Here is a 26,935-nt window from a genome sequence, read left to right on the forward strand (position 1 = left end):
AAACAAATAAAAAAAGAAAACCAATAATGAAAAAAATATAAAAAGGAAAAAAATATATATATTAGAATAACTAGTTAAAAAACGTTAAAAAAGAAAAGGGTAAAAGTTTAAAAAAATTTAGCAGAAGAAGAGAAAAAAATTGAAAAAGAAAAAAAAATTCAATTAACTGCAAGGCTAAAGAATCATGGGGAGAAAGCCATGAGTTCCGTGCTTTGCTTTCTCCTCTTCTGGAATTCCGCTGCTCTCCTTGGTACTGAAACTGCACTCCTTGGTAGGTGAACTTGGTCCTGGCTGGGTTTCTTGTTGATCTTCTGGGGGAGGGGCCTGTTGTAGTGATTCTCAACTGTCTTTGCCCCAGGCGGAGTTGCACCGCCCTTACCAGGGGCCCGCCTGAGTAATCCGCTCGGGTTTGCTTTCGGGAGCTTTTGTTCCCTGAGCGCTTTCCGTAGAGTTCCGGAGGACGGGAACGAAGATGGCGGCCTCCCAGTCTCCGGCCCTGAGGAGCCGAGAGCTCGGGGCCCCACTCCTCAGTGCGCCCTCAGGGAACAGCGTCCAATTACTCCCGTCTGCCTGGCCTCCGGCCGCGCTCCGAGCCAACCGAGCCTGCGACCGGTTCAAGGTAAACCCGAGCTGTGAGCTCACTCCTCGGCTCCGTCTCTGTAGCCGGCTTCCCCGTTCTAATACCTGCAAGCTCTGCGACACTCAGACACCCCGATCCTTCTGTGACCCTGCGGGACCTGAGGCCACACTGGCCCCACGTGGGCTTCACCCCAGTTAAGCCTCTGGAGCGATGTCCCTCAGCGGAACAGACTTTTAAAAGTCCTGATTTTGTGTCCGTTGCTCCGCCGCTTGCCGGGAGCCGGCCCCTCCCCCCGGGGTCTATCTTCCCGTCCCTTTGGATTCACTTCTCCGCCAGTCCTACCTTTCAGAAAGTGGTTGATTTTCTGTTTCTAGAATTGCTGTTCTTCTTCTCTTCGATCTCCCGTCGGATTTGTAGGTGTTTGCAATCTTTAGATAAGCTATCTAGTTGATCTCCCACAACCTGAAGTAGTCTCAGCTGCTACTTCTCCGCCATCTTGACTCCTCCCTATCAGAAATGGAATCTTCTGATGGCTTCTTTTCTCACATATCTGGTGCTTAGGTTGATGCTCCTTGAAGTCTGGGCTCAGCTGGGTCCATTGACTGGACAGTGTACACATGTCTGGCCATGTGTCTTCAGCTTTTCACAGCATAGCAGATGGGTTCCAAGAGATAATCTCTTGAGGTGGGGCATCCAGACATCAAGCATTCCAGAAACTGACAGACTTCTGACTTAGCCTTGGAAATCATGTTACATACTTTATGCTACATTCTCTTGGGTATATACATGTTTTTAAGGGCAATCCAGGTTAAAAAGGTGGGTAATTAGACTGGACCTCTTGTTGGGGAATGGTGGGGTTACCTTACAATTAGCACATTTTGGACATTCTTGGAAATTCTTCCATAGACATAGAAGAAAATGGTATTTCACACTACCTGTGCATGCTGGAAGTCAATCACCGAAGGAGAGACACATCAGTTTCATCTTTCTTTGGAAAGCAATACTGTCCTACCGCGGACACATTATGTCTATAAACAGGGTTAAATTTCCATCTCAGTGTTCAATAAGCAGTTTTTGTGGACCTATCACCTTGCTGTAATGACTCATTGTGTGAGTTCTGGTGTTGCTTTGGAGCTTGGACTGTGTTTTTTTGTTTTTATATCTTTTCAGTGTTGACCCCCAGCCTCATGTGCCTGGCTAATTCCCGTTCAGTCTTTTATATGTCACTTCCTTCAGGAAGGCTTCCCTGACTCTTGCCTGGACTATGTTCTGCTTTTGTGTATTCCAAATCTAGCACATGTTGTCTGTGATCCATCCGAAGACCCTGTTTTGTCTTTAGCTTGTAGGCTTTAGGAAGGCAGGACCAGGGTGTGTCTCTGCCTTTGTAATCTGTGCCTACCACTTAAGTGGTCCGAAATAATTACTTACTGTTAAAGAGAGCTGCTTTTTAACTCTATTATTGAGCGTCTGATCTGGAGGGGAAAAAAGGCAACCAAGGACAGAGAGAGGGCCACAAAGATTGCATGATCTATTTCTCTTCCTTTTCCATACTCTCTTTTCCTTCTTTTCAGTCTTCCTCTGTACTCAGGAAATCGATCATAGAAACCAGCCAGCATACTTACCTGTACCCATTGGGCCCCCAGCACTGTAGAGGGAAGTGGGGAAGTATCTGACATTACATCCTTTATGGTGAGTTGACTCTGCCAGCAACTAAGAAGAAAGAAGTCTACCATTTACTGTGTGATGCAGAACGTGTACCCCAGTGTGGGCAAGGAGGCGGATAAAGCCCCGGGTCTTCCTATGCTCCAGATATTTTCTTGTTAATACAGATTCCTAGGAATACTCATCAGAGAGCCGACTTGGCGGAGACCTACTGTAAGCCTCTTTCTGTCTCAATAAATACGTACTTTAATATTTCCAGGTGGCATTTCCTTGATAGTTGGCCTAACAAAAATTTTTTAATATTATTATTTTCATAGTTCCAGGCTAGTTAATTTTTTTAAAGCTAACAGTTGCTCAGTATCTGCTATATAGTGGGCCCTGAGCAAACATTTCTGATCATATTTTTCTTAATATTGTTCCACAGCCAGGCAGGTAGTATAATGTCTGCTTTAACGATGGATAAATTGAGTCTCAGAAGGGCTAAGAAGATGACTGGTATCTTGGATCACCTGCTTGTGGGGGCCTGTGGTTCAGACTCAGTATGTCTGCCCCTCATTCTTCCATTTACCCAACTGAAGCACGGTCAGATGATTTCATTACAGACTTGTACGTACCCTTTCCCTCGATTCTCCATCTTTTCCAGAAAACCATGAAGGACATCAGGAGGACTTGGCTCCTCAGTGTCCTCTCAGCAACTTAGGGTGTGAAAAATTCTATGCAATGTTGGTATATAAGTTTTCTAGCATTGCTGTAACAAAGTGCCACCCACTGGATGGCTTAAAACAACAGAATTCTTTTCTTAGGATTTTGGAAGTCAGAATCCAGAATCAAGGAGTCAGTTAAGGTCAGGCTGTCTCCATAGGCTCTAGGGGAGATTCTGGTAACTCCTGGTATTCCTTGACTTGTAGGTTGCATAATTCTAATCTCTTTCTCTGTCTTTGCATGGACTTCTTCCCTCCTTTCTGATGTGTCTCCTCTTCTTGTAAGGGCACCAGTCATTGAATTTAGGGCTCGCTTAATGGCATATGCCCTCACCTTAACTAATTACATGTGCAGAAATCCTGTGTCAATCCCCCAGCACCCCAGCAATGGGGTATGGAGGACAAATTCAGTAGAAATGAAAGAAGCATGTTGGAAAGCAGGGGACTAGGACTAGCACATTTTTCAAGGTTCTGGTGTTTCCTTTGATTCCAGCCTCTCTTTCTTGGGGACCTGGTAAGTCAAATGAGACCTCCAAAGTACCTGACAAGGAGTCACAATCACTGATTAAAAGGGAGGAAAAGAGTCTTTCTTGATCCAGTCTGTTTTGTTTTTCTGTCCTATCCCCTTGCTTCAGAAAGAGAAAGAAAACATATTCATACCCAGCCTCCCGGAAGGAACAGGCAAACTTCTGTGATAGAGAAACATTAATACAGCACTATTTTTCCTGCTGTGTTTTACATTTAGACGGTTTTTTTCAGAGTTCCTTCGGATAGTTGTAGAATCAAAAAAATTCACAAGCCATCCTCTTCACAGTGGAGAGTCAGAAGGCCTCAGGAAAAAAAAAAAAAAAAAGAAAAGAAAAAAAAGAAAAAAGGTCACTTCCAGGATGCTTATATGACCATTACGTAAAACCAAAGTCAAACAACAGTTTTGCTTGTTTCATTCTCATGTTGGCTATTTCTTTTGGACAAGGTGTTTTCAAAGAAGCCCAGAAACACTAGACCACAGTTCAGTTCTTCATCAGTTTTGTAGTTTAATGATGCATTTCTAAATTATTCCTGTGGAGCAAAATTAACGTTTACTGAATACGTATTACTTGGTTGGTGTGCTGCTAGACACTATTTCCATGCTTTCTCAGCTAATCTTTCCAACAGCTCTGCGTGATGTGTCTTATTGTTTCCATTTTTGGGTGATGACACTGAGGCTCAGGGACATTAAGTACATTCGCTTAGATCCCAGAGTGAACAAATGACAAAGCTGGGCTTGGACCCAGGGCCTCTGGGGCATAGAGGAGAGTAACAAAGCTCCTAGTAAAATCCTCCCATAATTACTGAGGAAGGATTCATGGAAAATGCAGGCCAGCATTGCACTGTGGCGATGTTGATGGTGTTCCTGATGGTGGTCATGGTCTCTGCCATTTTTGGAGCACTTCCTATGTGCCCCAAAATGATATTGAGTGGTTTACAAAGTATATTTTCATGAGTGTTCATTATATAAACGTTTTTTGAACATCTCTTCTGTAGGAAAGTCTGTTCAGACTGAGGAAACAGAGAATAAGCCAAGTTTTCTACTCTTTAGTTTTGGTATTGTCCACATGTTGTTCACACAGAAACTGGATCATGGACAGCAGACCCGGTCTCTCTAGGATTTCCATCCAGTGCTGGGATTTGCATGCAGATTGGTCAGCCTCCAAAGCTTTGCTTTTTCTGTACAAATGTGGATAAATCTGAAACCATTTTATTCATTCATTAAAAAAAAAAAACCTGTTGATTTGTAATAAAAGATATATGTTTGTTGTAAAAGAAAAATTCAGAAGTGACTAAAATAAATAGTTTAAATATCTCGTATTTATCCTCTATTCACCCTCCCCTGAGTACTAAACCACTGGTAATAGTTTAACATACATTTTATAGACTTCCTATGTACCAAATATATATAAATGATTAATATGCATTGTATATAACCTACCATATTTAATATATAATACTACATATCCAAGTAGAAAAGCACTTGGAAAAAAAAAAAAAGAAAAGCACTTGACTGAATTTCTACTTTGTGTTTTGTTTCTTACTGCTATGGGAAAATTGAAAAGGATGGGAACTAGTTTCTACTCATTCCCACCTTTTCTCTGTAATCCACATGCCTGTTCTGCTCATAACCCTACTCAGGGCTTTGCGTGAAGGACAGCTGCTGGTTCTGGAGACCCATTGCCTCTTTGCCTATGGACAGAGTTAATACATATTTTCAAAGAGACCGAATTATGGTAGAATGAGCTGGGATTATGGGGTTTGGTATATGAAGAGGTCAAAAGGGACTGAGTTAAAGTTGCTACACTCAGGAGCCAGAAGATGGAGACCTGTAAGTTCTTAAAGGGGTGTCTCCCCGAATGGGACCAGTTCAGCTGAGGAGAATGGATTTGTGGTGTAGTAAAGACTCGGGTCCGTGATATTAGGATACCCGCTCTTGGTGAAGATCTTGGCATGAACTTAGCAGGGGAATCAGCAGGGAGTCAGCAGGACTTTGAGCTGCCTTTTTATGGGTTATGGTAATAACCAGTGTAAAACTCAGTCTCCTCATGAACTTTTGTCTACAATCCTGAGGACCATAGTGCAATCCTGCTAAGTACAAAGTAGGAGTGGAAAGTAACGGAATGATGAATGAGATTCACTGTCCATTCCAGCAAATGGGGAGCTTTGAGATGTATTTATTTTGAGTTTGAAAGATGTTTCTCGAATTCAAGCAATTCAAGCACCATTTTAGATTGTAAGTAACATACGTCCTTGCGCCTAAAGCATAGATTTTCAGTTTTCACATTTAGGAAAGTAAGGATCATCTCGTAATTGATGCATACATTTCACACATAATTACTTTATCCTTCCCCCCAAAATATTACTGTAAAATAAGTAGTATTTTCAGTTAAGGTCATGTGGCATATTCCTAGGATGTTAGCAAAATAATTAACATTCCTTATACCCATTTGCAAAAGAACATTTCATCTGAGAATGATTTCTGATGAGTCTTTACGTCCTTATCCTAGAGCATGGATAGTGAGATAAGTGTTATTAATTTTTAAAAACTTTATTGAAAAACATTTTTAATAGCATAAAGTTTACCTCCTTAGTGTGTACAATTCAGGGGTTTTAAGTATATTTTGAATTGCACAACCACTGTTATATCTGATTTTAGAACATTGTTACCATCCCAAGAAGAAAACTGGTGCCCATTCACTTTTGTTCTCCATATTCTCAAGCTTAGTCCTAGATAACCACTCATCTGTTTTCTGTCTCTATAGATTTGCCTATTGTGGACATTTCATGTAAGTGAGATTATACAACACACAGTCTCCTATGACTTATTTCTTTCACTTAGCAAAATGTTTTTGAGGTTCATGCATGGTACATGTTGTAGCACATAGCAGTAGCACTCTTTTATTACTGAATAATATAAAATATAAAATAACATGCAAAAATAGTATTGTATGGATGTACCACATTCTCTTTATGGATTCATCAGTTGATAAATACGTGAGTTGTTTCCACCGTCTGGCTATTATGAATAACATTTATATGAATATTTCTCTGCAACTATTTGTGTGGGCAAATGTTTTCATTTCTCTTGGATATATACCTTAGAGTAAAATTGCTGGAACATGTGGTAGCCCTATGTTTAATAGTGTGCAGAACTACCAAAATCATTTCCAAAGTGGCTGAAATGTTTTAGACTCCCGATAGCGATGTAGAAGAGATTCAATTTCCCGACATTCTTGTCATCACTTGTCTGTGTTTTTGATTCTAGCATGTGTGAAATGGTATCTCACTGTGTTTTTTGCATTGGATGTTCATAATTTCTAATGATTCTGAGCATCTTTTCACATGCTTATTACCCATTTGTGTATCTTCTTTGGAGAAATGTCTCTTTAAGTATTTTTTCCATTTTCTGAGTGGGATATCTTTTTGTTGAGTTGTATGTGCTTGAATCAAGTCACTTGTCAGATAAATGAGTTGTGGATATTTTCTTACAAGGCTTAGGTTATCTCAGAATCCTTAGCAATTCTTTATGAAAGAAATGGCCTGCTTCAAAGAGAGCTCCTAAAACCACATCACTTTCTCCTCCTCCCACAAAGCCTCTGTGATAAATACATCAACACATCAGTACGAGCTGTATTTCATTTTTGAGCTCTTCAAAGTTTCCCTCACCTGTCTGATTCAATTATGTTTTTCTTAGTCTTATTTCTCCTTGACCTCTCTACAACTTTTTTTTTTAAGATTTTATTTATTTGAGAGAGAGAGACCACAAGTAGGCAGAGAGGCAAGCAGAGAGAAAGAGAGAGGAGGAAGCAGGCTCCCTGCCTAACAGAGAGCCCGATGCGGGACTCAATCCCAGAACCCTGAGATCATGACCTGAGTGGAAGGCAGAGGCTTAACCCACTGAGCCACCCATGCGCCCCTCTACAACTTTTGATGCTAAAGGCAATCATACTCTTTGTCTACCTTTTTTTTCCCCTCCCTCTTCTCCCTCGCTCCTTTTCTCCCTTCTTTCCTTTTATAAATATTAGGCACCGACTAAGTTTCAGAAGTTCTGCTAAGGGCTGGATCTAAAGTAAAGAAAGATAAATTTGAGATACATCCCCAAGCAATTTATGCGATAGTAAAAAAAGGCAGGTATTAGTAAAAATACCAATACACTAATTAATGTAGAACTGTAACTGGTTACCCCTTTGAAGGAGAAGGGCTGAGTGTTGTATGAGTAGGTTTCCTTACACACCAAGGAAATGAGGTGTTCTTTACTGAGGATGTGAGGACCGAGTTGACAAAACAGGGATGAGCAAGCATGAACCGGGCTGAGAGGAAAGGACATGTGAAAGTACCCGACCTGAGGGAAGGAAGTAAAGGCAGCGCAGTTGAGCAGAGCAGGCATAAAATGAAACAACCTGTTGCTAGGCAGTTAGGTGGAGGTGAAACGGCGAGGGGACCAGGAGGACGTAGTAATAATATCCACATTTTGAGATCAAAGGCAGTAAAAGTTGAGATCAAAGGAAGTAAAAGGATGGGAGATTTTAGCAGGGACGGCAAGACGATCAGATTCGAATTCCTGATAGATTGCGCTAAATGTAGTAGGAAGAATAAATTTAAAGTGGGCAATACTGAATGTGGGGAAGATCCATTAAGAAGCAACAACACCTAAGTTAATGATAGCAGCTTAGCTGTGGGTGAGATAACAGTGGTTTGGATGAGGGTGACGGCAATGGAAATTGGGATATAGGAATGAATTTGAGAGATACTTAGAAAAATCAAGACTTGGTGATGGATTTGTTATAAGGGTTTAAGGGAGAAAGGGGTTTCAAGAATGACTAACAATGACATGTCTCTAATTCTTCTGTCCTGGTTTGACAGTGACTGCCTTGGTTTGAATCTACTTCCTTATAACCTTGGGTCATAACCTCTCTGTTCCTATTTCTTCATATAGAAAATAGAGATGATAACAATTCTTAAGTCATATGAATGCTATAACACATTAGAGTAGAGTCCAGCTCATAGTATGCTCAATGAGTGTTACTTATGAAAAATCCCAATTATTAATGCTGTGTAGAAAAGAAGCAGAGAAGGAAAGTGACTAATTTCTTAGAAATTAAATATATGGAAGACTTTCGATTCTGATCAAGACGGACTAGCCCCATTTTTCCCAGGCCTTTTCTCCTACAACAAAAAGAAAACCCTTAGACGTAACACAGCAAATAGTCAAGAAGACTCTGAAAGGTGAAAGGAAAGTAAACTACCTGAAAACTTTGGGACTTGAGGAGCCACAAAGAGTGAGTTCCCCATTTTATTTGTTCATCTTATGTCTTAGTTGAGGAGCTGAAGAAGACTGCAGCCCAAAGCCAGCAATAGGCACATATTATAAAAGCTCCAAGAAAAGCCAACTCTACTTATTCTAGGGAAAAGGGGGATTAACAGAACAAACAGAAAACCTTTTTGAAAATATACACTCTACTTGAGCCATCTGTCAATGGGAACCTGCTGATTCCCTCCCTATAGTAATGTCAGTGGAGTTGAGCGTGGACATGGCCTCCGCTCCACCCAGCAGCTTGGAGACTGAACAAAGCACTGGAAGGTAAGGTCAATAGCCACTACTCTTTCCCAACTTCATTGTTAGTAGAGCTCCCCAAGGAGCTGAACCTCTGCCGTGTACTGACAAGGTATTTTGAGATATAACTAACATTATATTTAATAAGGAGAGACTGAATGCTTTCTCACTTAGATTAATAATAAATCAATGATGTTCACTCTCACCGCTTTTGTGCAACATAGTTCTGGAAATCCACACGATAAGGGAACAAAAGGAAATAAAAAGCATAGAGGTCAGAAAGAAAGAAATTAAACTATTTCTATTTATAGATGACATGATTGTATATGTAGAAAATTGTGAGGAATCTATAAGAAATATAGAATGATTTCTGCAATGTCACAAGCTATGATATCAACACACAAAAATCAATTATATTCTTATATGCTAGCAACCAACATGTAGAAACCAAAATTAAAAGAATAATATTATATACAGTGGTTCCAAGGTAAGATGAAATACTAGTTATAAAGCTAATGAAGCATGTATAGGGTCTGTATGCTGAAAATTACAAAATACTAATGAAAGAAATCAAAGAATAAAGTCATGAAAATATATGTTCACATAAAAACCTGCATCCAGATGTTCATGGAAACTTATTCATAGTAGCAAAATACGGGAGACAATCCAAATGTCCCTTAATGTGTGTATGTTGAACAAACTGATGCATTTTTACAGTGGAATACTTCTCCCTAACAAGTAGAAATGGACTATGGACACGTACAACAACCTGAATGGAATTCAAGGGCATTTTGTCTAGTGAGAAAAGTTAATCTCAAAATTTACTTTATGTTTAATTCTATTTATACAACACTCTCTAAATGGCAAATCTATAGAGATGAGAACATATAAGTAGCTGACAAGGGACAGGGACTGGGTATAGGTGGATGTTGGGAAGTGGTAAGCAGGTGTAAACAAAGAAAAAATAGCTTGATTGTGGCAGTGGTTACCTGAATTTGTACACAGGATAATACTGCTTACAACTATACACTTACATACACATACACACCCCTCAAAATAGTTGTAGATTTTAAAAACTGGTATAAGCTGAATAAGACTTTTATAGACTACAACAATAATATACCCATGTCTGTTTTCTGGCTTCCACATTCTACTACAGCTATATATGACAGCACTCTTGGGGTAAGCTGGATGAAGTGTATGTAATGGGACTTCTTGTACTATTTTTGCAGCTCCTTTTAAATCTGTGACTATTCTCCTTTAAAAAGTAAAAACATACTGTGACTGTGGCCAACACTGTAGAAACTCCTTTGGATTGTACCGTAAAGAGGAGTTTTGGAAAGAATGGAGGAAAAGAGATGAACTGGAGGGGAGTTTGAGTTCCAGACATACAACTTATTATCTATGTACTTATACCTCTTGGGCACTTCAGACCCCAGTTTCCTCATCTATGAAATGTGATTGGTGAGATGAGTTGGCATCTTCCAGTGGGGTTTTTTTTTAACAATTTTGTAAAATAGATAAGAGACTACTTTGGACAAAGAAAAGCCGCAAGCCAGCCAGACCACAGACCTGGAACATTTGCAGCTGGAGTGACCATTTCAGTGTCTTCTTTGGGTCCTGATTAGTCCACTAAGGAAAATAAGATGTTAATGGATAATGGCTTTTGATTACATTTGATTGCAGTGTTACAGAGGTAGATCAGAGTCTTTCTGAGCCCTTCTGTGGAAGGAAAAGGAGGAAGAGGAGGAGGAGAAAAGACCTATGTGATAATGACAGTGCTTCATGAGTGCTCAATAAATATTAGCCAGCATACCAATAATTATCATCGTCAGTGGAGAAACAGCCTTCCACCACAATCATTATTCTTTTTTCCAAGAGGGTGGATACTCCAAATATACTGTAATCAAACTCAGGTCATACATCAACAGTTACAAACATAACATCCTTCACCTTCCCAATCTATAGTCTTGTTTCTTGGGGACCATAACTGAATGTAAGCAAACACTTGTTTGGGTCTTCAAAGAGCTATTCTTCTTTTATTTAATTTATTTTTTATTTTATTTTATTTTTTAAATTTAATTTAATTTAATTTTTTTCAGTGTTCCAAAATTCATTGTTTATTTAATCGTCTTCAAAATCCTCTGTTCATTGCCTTTCTGCCTGAACTACCAGCCTATAAAGGAAAGAGGATGTTTTCTTAACCAATTTTAAATACTATCCAACAATTAAGTCTGCTGACAAATAATTGCAGTAGTGAGGGTAATAGTAATAACAATAATAAAATAGTGTACATTTATGGAGCATATACTAGTTGCATTGTGCTCTAAGCCTTTTACCTATATTAGCTAATACAATCCTCACGACAACCTCAGGAGATAGGTTCTGTTATTATCCACATTTTACACCTTAGGAAACTAAGACACTGATTGTCTCCATCACTTAAGTTCACATAGCTAGTAAGTGGCAAAATCAGGGTCCTCTGACCCAGGCTACATGGTTTTGGAGTCTCGCTCCCAACTGTTTTGTCACGCCTCCTCTCCAAGTGTTTGCCCTGCGCCTTTGACAGCATCTCCAACCGCTGGAGGGGAATTTGATGTTTTTAGAGATTATTTCTGCTACGGTTATTTCTGTCCAAGATAAGTCAGATCTTCAGTGGGAATTTGAGGCTAGTTTAGAAGAAGACCTCCTTCCTTTCTGGCTTTATGGAATCCCTTCCATATGACTTGGTTTAACTTCCAACCATATCCAAATTTGCTTCTAAACTGCTCAGTGATATAGTCACTCTGGTGCCCAGTGTCCTAATTCCGAGTTCCTCTACTTACCGGTTTTGTGACATTAGGCAGATTATTGAATGTCTCTATTTCAGCTCCTTTATTGTAAAATGAGCCATCTTCATATGATTGATAGGAGAATTAAATGATGTATGTATAACATTTAGCTCAATGCTTGGCACTCTGTAGGCTCAGGACCATTATGTGAAGTAATGATAAGCTAAGAGAAGGTTGTATAAAATATGCTATGGTGTCTCTCTTCAAAGTTACTCAGGTAAAACATTAATGATAAAAATCACAAACATCACCATGTATGTGAGTGCCTCCAAAGACCAGATTTGGTAATTGTTCCAAGATGGTAAATTTATGTGGTATGGAGAGCAGATATGGCTTTTATGGCAAGAGAATGGGCATGAAGTGGTGTTTGAAGCCGGGCAGGGGCACAGATAGTGCAGCTACATTGGGAGACTCTGTATTGAGCCACAGAAACAAAATGGCAAACTGGAGAGAGGTGGGAATGAACTATCTTTGCAGGCCAGTGATGGTACCACCTCAGCAGAGAAGACGGTTTCCTTTAAAAACAATTAGAAGACCAGGTAGAATGGATATGATAATTAGCTTGATGAGGGAAAGTGTTTCATGATGTATGCATTTAAGAAATCATCACATTGAACACCCTGAATAACTTACAGTTTTGTCACTCAGACCTCAGCAAAGCTTGGTGGGGGTGGGGCGGTGGAAGACAAGGTAGGTGAGAGTGGACCAGACGTTTGGGATATTGCATAAATCCATACCTTTCTTTCACCTGTTATGCCCTTCATGGACAATTCTGACTGAGAAAACCATGACCATTTTTTAAAAGACCAGTTCAAATACTACCTTTTTTATTTTTTAAAAACATTTATGTATTTATTTGACAGAGAGAGACACAGCGAGAGAGGGAACACAAGCAGGGGGAGTGGGAGAGGGAGAGGGAGAAGCAGGCTTCCGGCTGAGCAGAGGGCCTGATGCGGGGCTCGATCCTAGGACTCTGGGATCATGACCTGAGCGGAACGCAGTCGCTTAATGAATGACCCACCCAGGCGCCCCCAAATACTATCTTTTGCAGGAAGACTCTCCCTTTCAACAGAAATTGCTCCCCCCGCCAGGGACTCTTACTTCAGTTTATCTTGATTCCTCCTATCTTGCATCGCCACACGTGCCGCCTTGCGTGGGTTATTCTGAGTCATGCCTGTTATTCCAGTGTGATTATTAGCAGAGTCCCCGTTCATTCTAAAATATTTGTCTGATAAGATACAAGGTCACCTACTTACAGCCCTCATTGCTTCTCTCTTGTGTTCTGCTTAGCTGCGTATTGACGTCTGGTGGCTTCTATTAAAATGTTCACATGACCTGAGACCATATCTACTCACCTTCGTATTCCCAGTACACACTCTAATAGTTATTAAATGAATTTAAATAAGGGATTGAAAACGTGGGTGTTGAAGTCAATACTCTTGGACTTTTTGTGTGCCCCACATCCTCTGGTATCATACCTGCGTATAGTAGGTGCTTCATAGGTCTGTAAATTTGATCTGACATCCATGCGGTTATACTGTTGCTCGAGTGTGCTGGAGATGACATTAGCACAGACTGGAAGTGAGTTGTCGTAAATCTTCTTTTCTCCCTATTTGCTAACCCATGCACATTTCTCACTGACCCGTTTGGGTTGGTCTTAAGGCTGAAAGAAAAAAAAATTTTTTTAAATCCAAGGTGTTGCATCAAGAGTCATATGCTCGTGTGTGTTCTCTTGTAATTGCACACGGGTGACTAAAACAGCCCTGCTTTGTAGAATTCAACCTTTCTCATTACCAGGTCTCAGTTAGAAAAGTTAGGATAAAAATTAATGAAGATGGATGATATTTCAACTGATTGCTACATTATCTAACAGGACCCTTTATAAACTATTGAATGTTTAGTGTTTTTCAGTTAGTGTTATTTTGGGGAGGTTTCTAGCTGGGATTTCAGCTCTTGTTTTATGTTGTTTGGGGACTTAAATAAATCTATTTGAATTTTCTTCTTAAAATGTCTAAGAAGTTATACTTCTTAAAATGTCTAAGAACTTATACTTTTTAAAATGTCTAAGAAGTTATACTTCTTAAATGTCCAAGAAGTTATACTTCTTAAAATGTCTAAGAAGTTATACTAGCAGATATTAAAGGGAATAGGCCTAAACTTTTTTTTTTTTTAGATTATTTATTTATTTATTTGACAGAGATCACAAGTAGGCAGAGAGGCAGGCAGAGAGAGAGGGGGAAGCAGGATCCCTGCCGAGCAGAGAGCCCAATGAGGGGCTTGATCCCAGGACCCTGAGATCATGACCTGAGCCAAAGGCAGAGGTTTAACCCACTGAGCCAGCCAGGCGCCCAAGGCCTAAACTTTTCTGTTCTTTACAAAGTAGCCATTTGGATAACTACTTAAAGTTCCTGATTATGACAGGAAAGTGTCATTATCTGTGAAATCCTGATTTCTAACTTGGAATCTTTCAGTCCATTTTGTAAGGTGTTGGATCTACATCCTCCAGCATCTTGTAGGTTAAGGATGCCACAGCTCTTTGAAAATGTACAACCATGTGACTACCTATCAGGCATCAACCCAGGGGGTTGAATGCTAACCCCTGTGAACTTGGCCTACATGGAAAACTGGAGTTCAGGGCCCTGCTGAAGGCCCTTGAGGAGAGGTCAAAAGAATAAATCCCTTTTGATTCTCCACAACCCCATGCTTGCCAGCATTTCCTGTGACCAATGGAATTCTTTGAAATTCCTTGTTAGTAAATGCTTCGCTGGGTTATATTAAAGGAGCCTTCCTCTTCAGTTTCAAAGATACTATGGAATGTCATATGTGGGATTTATTTCTTTTTCCTTCTTTAACCTTAGAGGAAGTTTCCCAGCCTAGGTGCTATTGATGTTTTTATTGTAATGTAATCAATGTTTCTTGTGCTGGGTTTTCCTGTGTATTGTAAGATGCTTAGCAACATTCCTGGCCTGTATCCACTAGATTCTAGTAGCACCCCCATCCCAAGCCATGACAACCAAGGATATCGTTAGACAGTGTCAAATGTTTCTAGTGGGAAGGGGATGCAGAATTGGCCTCTGTTGAGAAACGCTGCCTTGGACCCTCTATAGAAACCTTTTGCAGGACATGGAAAAGGCAATGCCCTTAGAGCAGCACTTGCCAATCATGCGACTTGCCTGATTAAGACACTGGCTTCTCAGACCCTTAGTTTCTTTGCCTGCAAAGCAGGAACAATGACATCCATCTTGTAGAGTTGTTGAGATTCCAACCTCACTAGGCACAGAAGCTACCAGGTGCATAGTTAAGATCCCCATACCTGGTGGTCCCTGTCATTCTTACTTGGTGAGTCCCAGCTTACTTTTCTAACACTTGTGATGCCAACTTACAAAAAGATGTCTGTCTCTCTTTCTCCCCCTGCAAACAGAGCATGATGAATGTGGCAGTGGGCAGCACAACTGTGATGAGAACGCCATCTGCACCAACACTGTCCAGGGACACAGCTGCACCTGCAAACCGGGCTACGTGGGCAATGGCACCATCTGCAGAGGTAGGCTTGCGGCCTAAGCGGGGAGCCGGGAGCAGCTTCCCTGCTTGGGCTCGCGGTACTCACGTGGCAGACCCTTTCCACCATGGTGGTAGCTGAGCCTGGCCAGGGTTCCATTCCTGGTCTATCATCTGGTGAGGGCACTGTACATCAGATAAGAAGAAAAATGCTTTATGTCTACATTTTGGATTGAACGCAGATGGTATGCCTTTGGGTCAGGGACATGGTTCCACAGTTGTGTGTGGTTCGGTTTGGCTTTGCCTCTTCAGTCTGAGTTTGTGAGGGACACTGTGATTGCTGATGTGGGTTTTTGCTCCTTGTGAGCTTTGCTCAGAGGACAGGTGGGAGCTGCCTGTGGCCATACTCGAGGTGTGTGCTTGGTTGGAGGCGTCAAGTCTCTCTCTGTATCCTGAGCGATTCAGCAATTGAGAGGTAGTTCCTCGGCCGCCATCTGCCTTTAGAATAAAATTAAAATTGCTCCTGATGGCTTATGAGAACATGCAGAATCTGTTCTCTGGCTCCTCTCAGCTGGTCTTTCTCTTTTCTCTCCCCTTCATTCCTTCTACAACCAACATGTTATTCCTACTTTTTCTCAGACTCGCCAACCACATTCCTGTCTCAGGGCTGTGTGCTTGCTGTCCCCTCAGCCTGGATGTTTACTTCCTTCAGGTCTCTCCACAAGGGTCCCCTTATCATAGAAATTTTGGTTGGCCGACCCTCAAATAGCGCTCCTATATTTCTTAGCCTTATGCCCTACTTTTCTTTTCCTTCACTAATACGACATGACAGAACATTGTACATTTATGTCTTTGCTTCTGTATTGTCTGCCTCCCCATGGGGATGGAAGCTCTCTGAGAGCAATTAACTTAGTTTTGCCTCCCTGGTCTGTCCCCAGCAATTAGAACGAAGCTTGGCACATTGTAGGCACTCAGTAAATATGTGTTAACTTACTGGATTAACCAAAGAAGAAAGTGACAACATTATATTGAAAAAGGGGCAAAATGTACAAAAAACAGGAAATAATCCTTTGAGTTTGGTATTATTATAATTATCATCCCCATTTTAGAGGTGAGAACGGTTAAGTAACTTGCCCAAGGACACACAGCATATTATCAGTACTCCTCTGCGGAGATGACATGCTGATGTAGAGAGAGAAATAATGTGCAGTGACCAAGTGACCATATCCGTGCACTCGACTGGGGAGAATTTTTTAAAAATTGATTTTATTCTTGGTGCGCTAAGTGGGTGATTGTCAGTTAAGCATCTGACTCTTGGTTTTGGCTTGAGGATTTGGCTTGGGATGAAGAGGCAAGCGGGGCTTCAGATTCAGCATGGAGCCTGCTGAAGATTCTCTGTCTCCCTCTGCCTCTCTGCACTGCTAGTGCGCTCTCCCTCTCTCATCAATAAATCTTTTAAAATTTGATGTTATGCTCCGTTGATGAGGTTGGGGTAAACCGATTTGTTTTTTATTTGTTTACATGACAGTGTAAATTGGTGAAACTTTTTAATGGCAATTTGAGAAAATCTATCAACGTGTAAAGTAATCTGAGGAGTAATGTCAGGATTCTCTCGATTCCATCGATTTTTACCTGTGGAAATATATTCTAGAAAAGGCACATGCCATGAGGGGGAGGAATATGCACTACCGTGATGTTTTGCTGCATAGTTTGTATTCACTGAAACCACCAAAATATGTTGGTAGTGGAATGATTTATGTCACAAGTCATTTCGTGGAATAGAGTACAGAGGTTTAAAACTCGATGTATGTATATACACGTGTGCATGCATATACACACACTCTGACACATGTTTTTGAGAAAAACAGACCTATAGGACAATACCTATAATATCGTCACATGTCTGATTTATTATTTACAAATACCTATGTGCATACTTTTATGTCAATGTGCAGAGACTGGAAACATGCAAACTGTTCATTTTATCGTCCAGGGGGATGTGTCTGTGCAGCAAAGAACATTGACCTCAATGAATTCAATGTTGTTTACATCTTTTACAATGGGAATTTACATGAATTTTAAAAGAAGGCTAAAGATACTTCCCAAGTGAAACAAAAAGATATAAATATTAATACAATTCCATGGATTATCAAGCCCGCTGCTGGTAGTTGCATGCTAATGCTAGAGTGTGAGTAGCACATAGAGATTTGACTTCAGTGCATTTTTTTTCAGAATTATGTTACCTCATAAAGTAATACTAATTACACTAGTTCAGTGAGTCTCTATTTGCCAAACCCTCGCATGCCACTGTGATGAGCAGTGGCTCCCGCTTTGTGGAGTTTGAAAGTCTGATTGTAAAAAAATATAAGTTCCAATAACGTTTCTGGTGTCCACAGTCTTGAAAGTAAAGAATCAAGGACAGTAATTTTGTTTAATGTGGTTCTCCCGGTCCCTTGTGTGGCCGTCAATAAGATAGGGAGCATCTCATGTTTTATACATGTTGCCTGGCGGGGGCAGTGCGGTGTAGTTGCAGAACTGGACCCCGAGTTTACAGAGTCTTAGACAAGGTCTAAGACAAGGAAATCTTAGACAAGATTTTCTTGCTGGTGAGTTGTAACTTCTATATTTTTACATAGTAAAGTGGGTTAACATCACCATCTGTGTTTTTCCAACAATGTTATTGCAAAGAATTCTTAAAAGAGTGTATATGTATCAGTGTGTTTTTAAAATATCAAATGCTGTAAAATGTAAAAACAGTATCAGCGGTGGTGCAGTGTGTGAGGAGAAGGAGAGGGGGTGGTTGATGAGTTGGCTTGAACCTCCGCCTTCTGACCGAAGTACCCAAATTTGTGTCTCAGTTTCAGAGCACGCTGTGTGCAGTTAACTTTTCCAACTGCAACTGAAACATTTACAGAGGGAGTTAGACAAGAATAACTAGACAACTGGAACTGATTTTTTTTTTAAGGATTTTATTTATTTGAGAAAGAGCAAGAGAGAGAGGGAGCGGGGGGGGGGGCAGAGGGAGAGAGAATCTCAGGCAGACTCCCTGTTGAGTGCGGAGGCCAACTGGGTGCTTGATCCCGTGACCCTGAGATCATGGCCTGAGCCCCAGTCAAGAGTGAGACACTGAACTGACTGAGACACCCAGGTGCCCTGCAAAGATCCTTTATAAGTCAGAGAGAGAGCACGCAAGAGCAGGGGACAGGGCACAGGGAGAAGCAGGCTCCCTGCTGAGCTGGAAGGTCCTCCACCCCTCCCTGATACTGGACTAGATCCCAGGACCTTGAGTGGAAGACAGCCTCTTAAAGGCGGTGCCCTTGAACTGTTGTGTTTTTTTTTTTTTTTTTTTTTTTTTTTTTAATGTATGAAAGCTCTTCTAGAGGTGGTGGTGTTCATGGAATTGACTGCATCTGCATAGAAATAAACACCATTAACAACATGCACAAGCAAAACAGGAGGCAGCAAGTTCTTGAACAATACTAATTGGTATGAATTCATTCCGATGAACTCTCCTGGAGGCCAGTGCCCAGGGAAGGTGTTCTTTCTTTTTTCTTTATTTATTTTGGATTTTTTTTTTCAATGTGGTTGGTAAGTACCTGTTCAGCTTCAGCAGTCACAAAATACGTGCAAGCCGGCTTGCTGAGTGTGTTGGCATATGTCACCTCATGACTTCCCAGCGTATCCCTGGGAGGTGGATAGCGTTGTTCCAGCTCACAGGTAAATCTTGAATAAGGCATGGCTTGATCCAATTTAACCTGATTAGTGCTACTGTCTTTAGTCCCCTTCCTTCCTGGTTTTTTTTTTTTTTTTTTAATCTCTTTCCCCTTCTTCCTTTCCTCTCTGGACATTCATCATTTAACACTCATTTGTTTGTTTGTTTGTTTTCTTCTAACTAGAGACCATAAAATCAGCAAGGGAAGAGACAGTACAATGGCAATATATAATTTTTTAAATTTGCTCCCATTTTTGATAAACAGAATAAATTACTTTTGAATCTAGGCAAGAGCTATTGCTAAAAGTTTGGGGTTAAGTGGACAAAACACTGGCAAACTGTTTCAGATCTGATTTGCACAACATGACCTGCGGGTTGGTGTCGTCTGTAGGAATGTTGATCTGCTTTGCCAGTGCTGCATGAACCTGGATCTGAAATTGGGCTCTGGGCAGCTGTCAGGAGGTAAAAGACAGGGCCTTCTCCCTTGTCTGTCCCTTAGGCCTGGATAAGATGTGATGATCCTTGAGAACATTATCTTTTTTTTTTTTTTTAAGATTTTTATTTATTTATTTGATGGAGAGAGACACAGCTAGAGAAGGAACATAGCAGAGGGAATGGGAGAGGGAGAAGCAGGCCCCCCGTGGAGCAGAGAGCCTGATATGGGGCTTGATCCCAGGACTCTGGGATCATGACCTGAGCCGAAGGCAGACACTTAACGACTGAGCCACTCAGGCGCCCTGAGAACATTCTTATCTTAATGACTGATAATATTGACATTTATTTTTCAAACATAGAGTAAATGTGAATTCCATGTCTGGAGCATAGTTCTGGGCACCGAAAGAGTAAGACAAGGTCGCTGGAGATGTCACCATTTAGTGTGGGGAGAAAGATTCGAACAGATGCTTCCTACCCAATGTAACTATTTACAGAATAGTATTATCTCATGTGAAAGAGGCTTACAAAAAATTATTCAAAACATCGAGCCATGTGAAAGGCATTATGATGTGCTGGTTAGGACTCCCTTGGTTGCAAGCAAGAGAAATTTACTGGCAAACCTGGCTATGAAATTGTCATAGAACCCAGAGTAAAGTGCAAGTGGGGGGAAAAAGTAGGAAAAAAGGAAAAGTCTTCTGTTTAAAAGTACTAAAATATAAAACTTTTGCCTTTCTTTTGTAGTGTCTTTCACACCTTATTGAGGTGTTTTTTATTTGCTATTTAAAGTCACTCTCCAGGGTGCCTGAGTAGCTCAGTTGGTCAAGTACCTGACTGTTTCTCTCACTCCTTCTATCTCTGTCTCTCCCCCAACCCCTCCCCCCCAAAATCAGTTAAAAAATAAAGTTATTCTGTTGGCCATGGGGGATGCTCTTGAGGTGAGTGCAAATGCTCGGGGGAGCCTCAGGCCCATCCCCTACCTTGACCCCCACACACACTCAGCCCACTGACCACAGGGCTCCTCTCTGCCCAGACCAGTGCAGTGTGACCTGGTGTGGGCAGGGAGGTTGAGCCCGGTAGCTCCCCTTCCCTTGAGCCCTGCACCCCAGTCCCCAACAGATGAGAAACCCAAGAGACCACAGTCTCCCCACCAATTCCCTGCGTCACCGTGGAATGCACCTGCGTGCTGCTCGCTCAGGGTGAGGCTGACGCAGGCATACTTTACCTGGAAAACCCAGCACATGCATCCCCCCACACCCCCGAGCCTTCCTGTGTCTGCACAGGACCCTGCGGGGGGCGCAGATGGCAGTTGCTGCTGAGTGGCAAAGACAGAGGCTGTGAGGGAACAGGGCTCAGGGGTCTGAAGAAGGGAGAGCTGAGAACTCATCCTGGGGTGGGTGGGGGGTAGGGGAGAGGCCAATGGTGGTGGAACCACACATGAGCTAGGGCTGCAAAGCCCCAGGGCATGCTGTGTTATCCCATTAGATTGCATTTTCAAAACTTATTCAAAGATGCAGTTATTAAGATGTTAAGATGGGGGCATGGAGCTTTAATTCCCAGATGAAGGGTTCTTCTGAGCTGGTTGTATGCTGGAGAAGGTGGACATGTCTGCTGGCCTTTGCTTTCCGGGTGTGTCCTACAACCTAAGGGCAAAAATGTGGTTGGGGTTTAGGAACACCTTTCTCCCGGAGCTCCAGTGCTGCTAGTACTCGCTCCTGTCTCCTTGCGGCTGCACTGTGAATTGGCTCCCTACTTCTGTCTCCTTCTAGACTGGCTTTGTGTTTTGTCTTTGTGGTTGAGGATCAGATCCTCTGTTATAACTTCAGACACTTGGCCTTATCGGGCTACCTGAGATGATCTCTCGGGGACCAGCATATTAACTATTTATGATAATTGTTATGGTTTGAGAAGAGCCTAAAAATGAAGTCTTTTTTCTCCCTCCACCTGCATTCAGAACCGGTTGAGAGACAAATAAATCAAGCAGTGGAAACCCTAATGTCAATATGAATACTGGTAAGAATTACACCAGAGAACATGGCTTATGTATTTGACAATAGTATTCATGATACTGAACCGCCAAATTAGACCACCACACCTGTTTACCGTGGACCAAGGCAGCCCCTGGAGCGTCTCCCCATAGGGCCTCCTCTGCATACAGGAGGGCACTAGAACCAGCCCAGAGTGGGTGTTTCCTGCGTACCTCCTGATCCCTAGTGCGTAAGTGAGGAAAGAGCTGGGCTCTGCATGTCCAGGTCCTCTCTCTCTCACACACCAGCATTCAGGGAAGAACCAGAAGGTGGTTCAAGGGGAAACCTTTCTTAGGGAAATCAGATAGCTAGAAAAGAAGTTCCCTACCCCCCAAATCCACCAACAACTTCTATTAAGCAGTGGCAAAATGTTAAAAAAAAAAAAAAAGGCGGCAAAATGTTTGTGTGTAGTTTCACCTTCTTAGATGAAAGATGTGCAAGGAGCTGTTTTGTTTTTTTTTTGAAATTTGAATTCTTTAAGCAAAAAATCAGAGCTAAGGAGTTAGCCCCTGGGGCTTTTATTGGCTCCCCATCTCACTGTCCATTCTCTGGCTGCAGCTCTCTCCAGTGTGGGTCTTCTGATCTAGGGTCTGTCCTAAACCTAGTGTGATGCTCTTGCTCAAAACCCTCCAGCGTTTCAGGAGATGGTAATATCACACTCATAGTGTTCCCTCCGTGCTTTTTTGATGCTCAGAGAAATATGTTAAACACTGGAGAAGGAAAGGACAGTTATTTTCTAACCACGGGAAGAGGCTCTTTCATGACTTGGCAGGTTATGGCAATGTACCTTCGTTTTCTTTCCTACCTTTGAATTCCATGAAGCCCTCTCTGATCTCAGTCTGGGCGAGCACTCCTCCTCTGTGCTCCAAGACACTCTCCAAACACTGCTCTAGCCCCATGCTGCAGCTGACCATTCACTTGCCTGCTTTCTGCAGGCCATGACTGCAGATCTAGGTTCAACCAACATTTAGCACAGAGCTAAGTGTGGTATAGTGCTCAGAAGTTTCCTGATGAATGAACACATCAAGATGCCTTTCTGATACAGCATACACTTGTGTATCAAGAAGATTCTTAGAAGATTCTGTAACACGTGCCTGGGTGGCTCAGTGGGTTAAAGCCTCTGCCTTCGGCTTAGATCATGATCCCGGGGTCCTGGGATCGAGCCCCGCATCGGGCTCCCTGCTTAGTGGAGAGCCTGCTTCCCCCCCTTCTCTCTGCCTGCCTCTCTGCCTACTTGTGATCTCTCTGTCAACTAAATAAATAAAATCTTATAAAAATAAAAAGTAGATTCTGTAACAAAGCAAAATCTGCGTGGGACACAGAGGCACTTAAGCCACTCAAGCCTTGCCCCCAGCCAAGGATATCTCTGCTCCCAAAGGTAGATCTGCACATGGCCCTTAGTGTGGAGTCTGCTTTGCTAATGGAATGACAGACCTTCAGAGAAAATCACGCCAATGGAATTCACTTCGCTGTAGAAGTTCCTGGAACGTAGCTGTGTTTATTCCAAGGCACTTCAGAATCCTTGTAGCTCTCTGAAGTCACTTATTATGAGTGTGTTTGCAGGGAGGTGTATTTGGGGAAGTGCTGCTTCCCAGAAATTCTGCTTGATGGGAGGCAGATAAACCTTACGAGAAAAACCCAGAAAGTCAGTTAACAGAAGGCCAGAGAAGGCTTGGTGTAGACAGAAAGATTAATGTGACAGCGCATGCTTAAGATGTAAATGAAATTCTGAGTTACGTAAGTAATCTAGGGACCTTACCTGTGCAGGGTTGCTTTCAGAGAATCAGGGGTACGAATGGAGCGCAGGATAGGGAGAGGCAGGAGAGAAAAATCCGTTGTTTTAATACGATACTGCTGAAGATAATAAAGTTGGTAAACTGCTGGGTTGTGACTCAGAGAAGATGATGTTTAGGGATTTTGAAGTGAATGCAAGGGGAATAGGAAACCTTTGGCAAGAGTGCTCACGGCACTCCAGATGTCGTTTTGGAAGCGTCTAATGTAATGAGGAAGAATCCAGAAAGGTCTCAATCTAAAATTCTGTCTTTAGATATACGGACAGAACGTTGGAGAGAATGACGAGAGGCGAGATTGACATTCGGGCCAGGTTTGACACATTTAGAGCCAGGTCCATTTGTAAGAACTCAATCAGAGTGATAAATAGTTAAAGGTGGTGGAATTTTTTAGGAGTGCGCGTCTGATTACAGAGCAATGTCGTCATATTTCAGGAGGGATTTGAAACTCTACCGTACACGTGATTCATTTATAAAATCAGGAAGCAGGTGGGTTAGAGGAAGCTCAGGTCAACTTTCAACAAGTGTGGACTGCATTTGGAGCAGTGAGGGCTACTGACAATTTTCCACCTAAAGATGATGGTATGGGAGTCTGTCCCTTTTGCTAGTGGTTAAAGTTTTAGTTTGTCCCCATCCCCTACCCCCGGATCATATTGAAATAATTGGACCAGGTCAGATTACTGTAAGAAATGTGACTTTCAGATTTTTTTAGGACTATTTGATGATTTGACCCTGGATCATAAATGTAAAGAAAGGACTGATGGTGGGCGTGGATGACAAAATCCCTTTCAGTTGAGTTCAGCCAGTTATAGAAGGTGTTGTTGACACAGGGGTACAAACTTGAATATACAGTGGTAAGAAAGAGTTTATCAGGAACATGCCGAATCATAATGTCATGCTTAAACAGTCATAAACCTCAGGAGTGGGCTATAGAGTGACATCATTTTCTACTGAAGAAGCTGACTTGTATTGAACAAAGTCTACACTTTTCAGCAGGGCACTCAAGACCCAGTGATAGCTTGGCCCCATCTAGATATTTCTAGCCTCATCTTTTACAAGAGCTTTGCCCATTCCCTTACCACTCACACTGACACTTAACTAAGTATTCTCTGGCCAGGCCCGGCCAGGTAACTCAGGCTCCCTTCCCTCTCTTTGGGATCATTTATTATACTGGAGAGACTTTTCCATCCTCTTTTTCTTCCAGTTGAAATCCTGTTACCCTTCTTCTTCTTTTTTTTTTCCTTAAAGATTTTATTTATTTATTTGAGAGAGAGAGTATGAACAAGGGGGAAGGGCAGAGGGAAAAGGAGAGGCAGACTCCCTCCCAAGCAGGAAGCCTGACACAGACTCGATTCCAGGACGCTGAGATCATGACCCAAGCTGAAGGTAGACGCTTAACCCACTGAGCCACCCAGGCATCCCCTGTTTACCCTTCCTAGTCCCACTCAAATCCCATTTTTCCTTGATCTTTTCAGTCAGAATAAATCATTTCTCCTATCATTTCTGCTTGTATTTAATGCATTATGCCTTATTAAATTTAGCTGTTTATGTATCAGCCTTACTCCCTGATAGAAGACCTTGTGTTTTCTGGGTGCTCAGTAAATAAATATTGATATGAAATGGGATTGGCTAGTTCATCTGGCACAAAGCCATTCTGCTCTTGTAGCCTCGTGTATTAATTACCCTGAATCTGTACCATCGTCAGACAATCAAAGAAGAATTAAAGTTGTAAATGCTTGAGAAATATCTATTTTAATATTTTAGAAAATCGTCAATGGGCTTATTATTTAAGTTCAAAGACTGTTGTATGTACAAAATTCATTTATTCTATTTTATGTTTCATTCCTATTGATCCTAAATACCCCATTGATACCAAGTGTCTTGTGGATACTGAACATGATCATACCAGAAAGGGTCAAATCCTTTACCCCAATGTAAGAGGCAATAGGGTAGGCCAAGTGTGATGTATTTTTTGCGTGTTTACTTTTTTTGTGTGTGTGTGTGTCTATTTCAGAATCTTCTTCAAATGGCTTCTGTTTAAACTCATTCACTATTCACTCAGTAGTCCTACCTAGGACTAGGTGTAGAGCGGAGAAGCACTTGTGATGGGAAGTCAGGAGAACATGGGGAACATGACAAGTTACTAAACACAGAACTCTGCCTCTCATGTTCCAAGAGACTTCCATAGTTTCTCAGCATGTGCTGTCGAGTAGGACATTGTCTTTTCATACGGTGTCTTGGCTCCCTGGTTGACCAATGGGAAACATTGATGAGTCTCAGATCTGTGTTCCACTGTGTGGCTCCAAACAGCATGGAATCAATTATTCTGATGGTCATATAACTTTGAACCATTGATAAATTTAGGATCACATTGTTTCATAAAAGCGGAGTATTTCTCTCCCACTGCCTGGTGGAGATTTGGAGTATCACCATTTTTGTCTCCATTCCTGCAGGTTCAAAATGGACATGAGACAATGTGGGAATCATAGTGTTGGCTTTATCTTGGGCTCCCTGGGACAATCAGGCCCTCTTCCAGGGCTCGCCTCTCATTCTGTCTTAATTGAAAAGGCAGAAGCTGAAGAGACAATGCTTGCTCAGATCTTTGCTTTCCTGATTGCATACAGATGGAGAGTTGTAGAAGTCCTCTTTATGCCTGATCCAGAAGGTCTGAGAGAAGAGATGGGTTGTATCATGTTGGAGCCATGGTCTCTGTGGCATATGTGAATCAGTTTGTCACTTGGCAAGGAGACACTTCTCCTTCTAAGGGACATAGCTATTTTCTGTTTGACAGGAGACACAAAGAAACTTAAAACAATCATTCTACTGTCATTCCCTTCTGAGGACTAAAGAAGATAGCATGCTAAATAGTGACTCTCCAGCCTCACTACTCAACCCCCAGAAATGCTCACCTATTTTAAATGTGCTATTACTGGTAGTAAAAGTAGATTGGTAGTCATGTTAACATGAGTATTTGAATATCAACAGCAGTATTAAGCAGCATTAAAATAACTTCAAACCTTTCTGGCAAACTCTCTCTTCTACAAATGCTTACCAACCAGCACTGGTGCTAAATTTAGAAGTGGATGTGTTTGTTATGGTCCTAAAGCAGGGGAGGGCACTTTTTAACACTGATTTAATTCTAAGAGAAAAAAGTGTGTCTGTGCTTAGAGGAGATCATTATGCTTAAAGTTTCAATAATGTTTCTTTTGAGAAATGTGACTGAAACTAGAAAATGAAACTTATTGTATCATAAGTTATCAAGAGGTGTTCTGTTTATCAGCTTGATAAAGAACTGCAAGTGAGCAAAGAAGCTGTTATTTCCGTCTTGAAACCAATACAGTATGTTAGCAACACTGGGGCAAGGAGGGGACTTGCATGGCATAAGATACAATATATTGGTTGCGTAGATTGGCTTTACCAGGCGGACTTGATATCACCTTGTCCTAGCCTTTATTATCCTTTTCCTTCAAGTACATTTCTACTGGGCAAAAAGAGTCTCTTGAATGCACTCGAAGCACTTTCCATCACTTACCAAGTCCATGCTTACCTTTTAAAGTTTGCAGACAGTACTGCCTTCCTCTATAGAGAAACATGTTAAACCAGCTTGCATCACACAG

The 26,935-nt window shown here is 41.6% G+C and overlaps 1 protein-coding gene across 2 annotated transcripts in view; it reads left to right on the forward strand.

Moving 5' to 3' along the window:
- The window catches only part of NELL1 (neural EGFL like 1), an 822,741-nt gene that overhangs the window by 482,813 nt on the left and 312,993 nt on the right, over positions 1 to 26,935 (forward strand). For both annotated transcript variants that reach the window (XM_032881211.1, XM_032881212.1), the window contains exon 14: positions 15,281 to 15,403. In XM_032881211.1, the coding sequence (XP_032737102.1) occupies positions 15,281 to 15,403 (123 nt within the window). The remainder of the gene's footprint in view (positions 1 to 15,280; positions 15,404 to 26,935) is intronic.

This window comes from Lontra canadensis, unplaced genomic scaffold (assembly GCF_010015895.1).
Source record: "Lontra canadensis isolate GAN:19392208 unplaced genomic scaffold, GSC_riverotter_1.0 scaffold74, whole genome shotgun sequence".
NCBI lineage: Eukaryota > Metazoa > Chordata > Mammalia > Carnivora > Mustelidae > Lontra > Lontra canadensis.